General features: G+C 47.9%; 1 protein-coding gene across 1 annotated transcript in view; it reads right to left on the reverse strand.

The window, feature by feature from the left end:
- Window positions 1-5,409, reverse strand: part of LOC147096472 (cytochrome P450 2K4-like) — a 127,199-nt gene extending 121,790 nt beyond the window's left edge. The window contains exon 1 of the mRNA XM_085975265.1: window positions 5,156-5,409. Coding sequence (XP_085831391.1) covers window positions 5,156-5,353 — 198 coding nt within the window. The 5' untranslated portion in view covers window positions 5,354-5,409. The remainder of the gene's footprint in view (window positions 1-5,155) is intronic.
- Between the last annotated feature and the right edge of the window lie 2,506 nt (window positions 5,410-7,915).

Here is a 7,915-nt window from a genome sequence, read left to right on the forward strand (position 1 = left end):
TGCCTTGGCACGTTGGATCCTAAACTGGCTGAGTGGCAGGAGGCAGAGGGTGATGGTCGAAGGTTGCTTTTGTGACTGGAAGCCTGTGTCCAGTGGGGTACCTCAGGGATCGGTGCTGGGTCCCTTGCTGTTTGTGATCTACATAAATGATTTGGATGAGAATGTAAAAGGTATGATCAGTAAGTTCGCAGATGACACGAAAATTGGTGGGGTGGTAAATTGCGAGGAGGAAAGCCTCAGGCTACAGGACGATATAAACGGGTTGGTCAGATGGGCGGAAAAGTGGCAAATGGAATTTAACCCTGAAAAGTGTGAGGTGATGCATTTTGGACGGACAAATAAGGCAAGGGAATACACAATGAGTGGTAGGACCCTAGGAAGTACAGAGGGTCAGAGGGACCTTGGTGTACATGTACATAGATCCCTGAAGGCAGCGGAACAGGTATATAAGTTGGTTAAAAAGGCATATGGGATACTTGCCTTCATTAGCCGAGGCATAGAATATAAGAGCAGGGAGGTTATGATGGGGCTGTACAAAACGCTGGTGAGGCCACAGCTGGAGTACTGTGTGCAGTTCTGGTCGCCTCACTATAGGAAGGATGTGATTGCTTTGGAGAGGGTGCAGAGAAGATTCACCAGGATGTTACCTGGGATGGAACGCTTCAGCTATGAAGAAAGACTAAACAGGCTGGGGTTGTTTTCCTTGGAGCAAAGAAGGCTGAGGGGGGACCTGATTGAGGTGTACAAAATGATGAGGGGCATAGATAGGGTAGATAAAGAGGAACTTTTCCCCTTAGTAGGGGGTCAATAACAAGGGGGCATAGATTCAAGGTAAGGGGCAGGAGGTTTAGAGGGGATTTGAGGAGGAACTTTTTCACCCAGAGGGTGGTTGGAGTCTGGAACTCACTGCCTGAAAGGGTGGTAGAGGCAGGAACCCTCACAACATTCAAGAAGCATTTGGATGAGCACTTGAAATGCCATTGCATACAAGGCTATGGACCAAATGCTGGAAAATGGGATTAGATTGGACAGGGATGGATGGGCGGCGCAGACATGATGGGCCGAAGGGCCTCTTTCTGTGCTGTATAACTCTATGACTCTATGACTGTTACTCAGACTCCCAGCAATCTTCAGTGAATATTATGGGTTTTTTATTTACTCAATGTCAGTTCTCAACTCGGTGTCCGTGGCCCTTAGGGGTCCGCAAGAGCTTTTCGGGGGTCCATCATAAATAAACTCCGGGATTTAAAAAAAGAAAAATACACCGTCGCGTAAAGGTGGGATCAAGCTGAGCAAACTAGTGGCTCCGGCCCCGACACAGACCTCTGTTTTCCCCCCTCCCTGTGCACTGACAGCAGCAGCTGCCATTGAGCCCAGGCCCCCCGCTCACTGAGAAGGGAGAGAGACAGTGGTCGCTGGTCGCTGAGCGCAGATCCCCCAGCTCCTGCTCGCTATCCTCCGCACTCCTCTCGCCAGGTCCCGCCGTATATACGGGCAGACTGGCCTGCTGGCCAAACAAATCAAATCAAATCAAATCAACTTTTATTGTCATTGTTAGTGCACAAGTGCAGTACAACGAAATGTAGGCTTGCGGCTCCCGAGAGTGTACAATTTGGATTAGGACACTTAAACATTCAACATACATTTATACATTTGGCTTGCAGTATATTAGCATAAATATGACCATAATAAAGTGCATTGGCAGATGTGCAGGCTTTAGTGTTTATTTGTGGAGTTCAGTAGGATGACAGCCCTGGGAAAGAAGCTGTTCCTAAATCTGGTCGTACGGGTGCGAATGCATCTGTAGCGTCTTCCAGATGGTAGGAGGGCGAACAGACTGTGGCTGGGGTGGGTAGGGTCTTTGATGATGGACCGTGCCCTCCGTAGGCAGCGTTTCTGATATATATGCTCTATGGTCGGTAGCCGGGTGCCGGTAATGCGTTGGGCAGTTTTGACTACCCGCTGCAGGGCTTTCTGGTCATGGGAGCTACAGCTGCCATACCATACCGTGATACAGTTTGTCAGGATGCTCTCAAAAGTGCAGCGGTCGAAGTTAGAGAGGATCAGGGGTGACAGATTACATCCCTTCAGCCTCCTCAAGAAATATAGGCGCTGCTGGGCCTTCTTCACCAGTTGCAGTACAACTGGCAAAGTGCCTCCGGAACCACCTTCTTACCGATTCGACATCTAGATTCGCAAACAAAGGCACCCTACTGCACCCTTAACTTATTCTGCGCAATATTGCAAACTCCCGGTTAGCCGATAGATTTTAGCAAGAGTGTTGACTCACACTGTAGTATAGTTACAAGGGGACAATAACAAAATACTGCAGATGCTGGAAATCCGAAATAACAACAGAAAATGCTGGAAAAAGTCAGCAGGCCAGGCAACATCCGTGGAGAGAAAAAAGATTCAACGTTTCGGGTCAAACCCTTTGTCAAGCATAGTTACAAGGGTGCTGGTGGCCCCCTGGTGCCTAACCTCATTCATTCTTCACCTGCGAGCTTATTCCTTGAGTGTTAGCAGTCTTGCTCTACCAAGGAGGGTATCACAGGCAGACCTGATTGTTCTCACCCAGTGTTGGCCTCCAGCTAGGATTTTGACCTTCCAGGATTGTCCCGGAGTCGCCAGGAATAAAACATAAATCTGGACACTGCTGCGAGCAATTTGGGCAAAAATCATACGGGCCTTAAAAAAATTGTTTTTTTTTCATTTTCATTGCACACTTTTGTTTATTAGTTGTGAAAATATTAGACAGGGGGGGAAAAGGCCGTTTGACAGACAATCAAGCAGTGAACCGGGACCGGCTGATGTGCACCGATCGTGAGATCTTATGCAGGCCGCTCACCATTACTGTCACTGGAAGAGAAATGGCGCAGAAAGGGCCCGCGCAGGGAAACAAGTTAGAGGGAACATTGCGTGGGAGCCAGTATTCTCTGCAGTTCCAGAATGGCAGCAGCAGCAGTAACATAGTGAGTGGGAGCGGCGCCGAGAGAATCTTTATACAGAAAACATACTAGTGTAACAGAGGGTCCGTGGAATTTTTATAACATGGGAGGGGGGCCTCTGAAGTAAAAAGGTTGAGAACCCCTGCTCAATGGTACTCAGACTCTCACACCAATCTTCAGTGAATATTATGGGTTATATATTTATTCTGTGTTACTCAGACCAATCTTGAGTGAACATTATGGATTATATATTTATTCTGTGTTACTCAGACATAGAAACATAGAAGATAGGAGCAGGAGTCGGCCATTTGGCCCCTCGAGCCTGCTCCGCCATTCAATGCGATCATGGTTGATCATCCAAATTCAGTACCCTGTCCCTGCCTTCTCCCCATACCCCTTGATCCCTTTAGCCTTAAGAAATATATCCAACTCCTTCTTGAATATATTTAATGTATTGGCCTCTACTGCCTTCTGTGGTAGAGAATTCCACAGGTTCACCACTCTCTGGGTGAAGAAATTCCTTCTCATTTCTGTCCTAAATGGCTTACCCCTTATCCATAGACTGTGACAACAGAAAATGCTGGAAAAACTCAGCAGGTCAGGCAACATCCGTGGAGAGAAATTTGAGTTGACGTTTCGGGTCGAACCCTTCTTCAAAACTGGAAAGAAAAGAAAATAGATCGAAGGCAGGGCTGCGACCGGACAAAAGAAGTGAAAGAAACAAAAGAAGTAAAAAAGAGACAATAAAAGGTATTAGAAGCTAGACGAGATGGTAATAGGCTGAGATAGGGTGTAAAGTGTACTGGCAGGGCAAAAGATAGCTGCCAGGTGTGAGAGAGAAACAAAAGGAAAGGCGGGGGGGGGGGTGGAGAAAAGGAGTGGATAAATTACAAGAAAAAATGTAATAGGGGCCGAGGTTATGATCTGAAATTGTTGAACTCGATATTGAGTCTGGAAGGCTGTAAAGTGCCTAATCGGAAGATGAGGTGCTGTTCCTCGAGTTTACGTTGAGCTTCCGTGGAACAATGCAAGAGGCCAAGGACGGTGAGGTCCGAGTGGGAATGGAGCGGTGAATTAAAATGACAGGCGGCCGGAAGCTCGGGATCACCCTTATGGACTGAACAGAGGTGTTCCGCAAAGCGGTCACCCAAGCTGCGTTTGGTCTCCCCAATGTAGAGGAGACTGCATCGTGAGCAGCGAATACAGTATACTAGATTGCAAGAAGTACAAGTAAATCGCTGTTTCACCTGGAAGGGGTGTTTGGGGCCCTGGACTCTGGACTCCCCGACCATCGGGAACATCTTCCCTGCATCTAGTCTGTCCAGTCCTGTCAGAATTTTATGAGTTTCAATGAGATCCCCTCTCATTCTTCTGAACTCCAGCGAGTACAAGCCCAATCGACCCAATCTCTCCTCATACGTCATTCCTGCCATCCCAGGTATCAGCCTGGTGAATCTTCGCTGAACTCCTTCCATGGAAAGAACATCCTTCCTCAGATAAGGTGACCAAAACTGCACACAATACTCAAGATGTGGTCTCACCAAGGCCCTGTATAACTGCAGCAAGACATCCTTGTTCCTGTACTCAAACCCTCTCGCTACGAAGGCCAACATGCCATTTGCCTTCTTAACCGCCTGCTGCACCTGCATGCTTACCTTCAGCGACTGGTGCACAAGGACACCCAGGTCTCGTTGCACTTCCCCTTCTCCCAATCTATTGCCATTCAGATAATAATCTGCCTTCCTATTTTTGACACCAAAGTGGATAACCTCGCATTTATCCACGTTATATTGCATCTGCCATGCTTTTACCCAATCACCCAACCTGTCCAAATCATCCTGGAGTTTCTCGGCATCCTCCTCACAGCACACACGCCCACCCAGCTTTGAGTCGTCTGCAAATTTGGAGATATTACATCTAGTTCCCTCGTCCAGATCATTAATATGTATTGTGAATAGCTGGGGTCCAAGGACCGATCCCTGCGGTACCCCACTAGTCACTGCCTGCCACTCGGAAAAAGACCCGTTTATTCCAACTCTTTGCTTTCTGTCTGCCAACCAGTTCTCTATCCAAGTCAATACCTTGCCCCCAATCCCATGTGCCTTAACTTTACCAATCTTCAGTGAATATTATGGGTTATATATTTATTCTGTGTTACTCAGACACTTGCACCAATCTTCGGTGAATGATAATCCTTTCAATCTTACCTTCAACAGATATTTGTAAATATTCTTCAGGTCCATTTGGTGCAGGTTGCCGATCAACGGAAGAGGAGTTGGAGAAGGAGGCAAGTTCAATGAAGATTTTGTGTTCGACCCATTGATGAAGACAATCACAAGGAAAGCCAGAACGATTAGCAGTAGCAGTGAGGTGGAGCCCAAAGGGAATATGTTCAAAAGATTCATTGTGAACAGACTAACCTGCGACTTCAACAAACCCTGCAACTACCCTTTAGCTCTTTGCCAGCTCAGTTCAGTGGTCACAACTATTTGAAGAGCAGGATCCGCCTCCTTCTCCTGCACTGCTCACTTGTTAACTCTTTCACTCACACCTCGCTGTACAACTGACAACAAGACTGAACAATAATTATAGGGCCAATTCTACGAGTCCATGTGGCCGGTGGAAAGCTATTCCCACATGTCGGGAATTTGATTGCGCACTTGATGGTTGGAAAATCACAGGACGTATATGCCAAATTTTCTGAAATTCACAGCTGAGACTCTCAGTGGCAAAGTAGACTGTTGAAATGACCCCTTCTGTTTGCTGTTGACCAGCAGACGATTTCTGTAGACACATCACTAAATTCAGAAACAGGCAATGTTGTCATTGTTTGTATGTGTGTGTGCGTGTAGGATGGTCGGAAGATCCCGGGAGTGGGATTTGCACTTTTTCCTCATCATGATCACAGTATTTTTTACACAGTGAGATAGCACTGTTGCTGCTCCAGACTTCAATGGAACCTAAAATCGGAGTGTAAATCAGCGTCCCAACCGAACCTTCTGAATTAGGTTACAATCAGGGGTACGATCTTAAACAACAACAACAACAACTTGTATTTATATAGCACCGTTAATGTAGTAAAACATTCCAAGGCGCTTCACAGGGTTACTATCAGACATAACATTTGACACCGAGCCACATGAGGTATTCGGGCAGATGACCAAAAGCTTGGTCAAAGAGATAGGCTTTAAGGAGCATCTTAAAGGAGGATAGAGAGGCGGAGAGGTTTAGGCAGGGAATTCCAGAGCTTAGGGCCTAGGCAGCTGAAGGCACGGCCACCAGTGGTGGAGCGATTATAATCAGGGATGCTCAAAAGGGCAGAATTAGAGGAGCACAGATATCTCGGGGGTTGTGGGGCTGAAGGAGATTGTAGAGATAGGGAGGGGCGAGGCCATGGAGGGATTTGAAAACAAGGATGAGAATTTTGAAATCGAGGCGTTGCTTAACCGGGAGCCAGTGTAGGTCAGCGAGCACAGGAGTGATGGGCGAACAGGGCTTGGTGCGAGTCGGGACACGGGCAGCCGAGTTTTAGATGATCTTAAGTTTACGTAGGGTAGAATGTGAGAGGCCAGCCAGGAGTGCATTGGAATAGTCAAGTCTAGAGGTAACAAAGGCCCGGATGAGGGTTTCAGCAGCGGATGAGCTGAGGCAAGGGCGGAGACAGGTGACGTTACAGAGATGGAAATAGGCGGTCTTAGTTATGCTGAGGATATGTGCTCGGAAGCTTATTTCAGGGTCAAATATGACACCAAGGTTGTGAACAGTGTGGTTCAGCCTCAGATGTTAGGGAGAGGGACAGAGTCAGTGGCTAGAGAATGGAGTTTGTGGCGGGATCTGAAAACAATGGCTTTGATTTCCCAATATTTAATTGGAGAAAATTTTTGCTCATCCAGAACTGGATGTCGGAAAAGCAGTCTGACAATTTAGAGACTATGGAGGGGTCGAGAGAAGTGGTGGTGAGGTAGAGCTGGATGTTGTCAGCATACATGTGGAAACTGACACTGTGGCCGCGAATTTAATTCTGGAGGCGGGATAGGGGCGGGTCAGCTGGTTTCCGGGTTCCGGTCCCGCCCCCAGCTGCCTCCGCTCTGCAGATGTGATTTTCCCTTGTTAAACCCGCCCTGCGGGCTTACTGGCCAATTAACAGGAAGTGTGTCTGATGAGGCCATTTGATGACGCGTCATCTGCCGGTTCCTTAAAGGGGCCATGCACAATTTTATTTTGACAGTTGATCTGTCGGTGTTTGACAGCATTGAGGTGCTGCAGACAATCACTGCAGAAAGGTGAACACTTGCACCCAGGCTCTCCATTGACTCCCTCAATATGCTTATGGGGGGGGGGGGGGGGAGCCACAGCATGCAGAGAGGTTCTCTTCCCTTCCAAGGGTGGAAGAGACCTCCCCAGGACACCAACTTACCTTGAACCTCCACCCAACACTATCTACATTATCACTTCATCATCTCACTAGCCACCCCTCACACTCACCCTCAACCTACTGCAAGCCTACCAACTAACAACACACAAGGGTAGGCACTTGAGAGGTTTAGCCAATGTCCATGTGAAGTTTCTGGTAATGTGATGTCATACAGTGTAATATCTTTTTCCAAAAGTGCCCCTTATTGGACAGATCTGAGCGCACATTGAGAAGTGTCTTACTGAGTTCCAGTGATTGTTCAGTCATAACTCCACCCCCCACTATAGTGGTGTGTGTGCATGGAATGGCTTGGACATTAAAGGGATGCTTCACGGTGCTGGTGTGGGATGGTGTCAACCTGATGCATCATGTGGCAGCCAGGGTTTACAGCAGCCTGTGAAGAAAATCTGGCCATGGTGATGCTATCGCTAGCCTCCCGGCCAGCAATTTTGTCAGGGGCTGATGCCCTGTCTCCAGTACAGCTTCAGGTGGGTGAGGGGGAGGTTGGCGCTCCTGGTGCTGGTGCGGCTGTTGTGGCTGGTTGTGGTGCTGC

Source organism: Somniosus microcephalus, unplaced genomic scaffold, assembly GCF_052327205.1.
Source record: "Somniosus microcephalus isolate GS21.2 unplaced genomic scaffold, FLI_Smic_1.0 unresolved_chr1, whole genome shotgun sequence".
Taxonomy (NCBI): domain Eukaryota; kingdom Metazoa; phylum Chordata; class Chondrichthyes; order Squaliformes; family Somniosidae; genus Somniosus; species Somniosus microcephalus.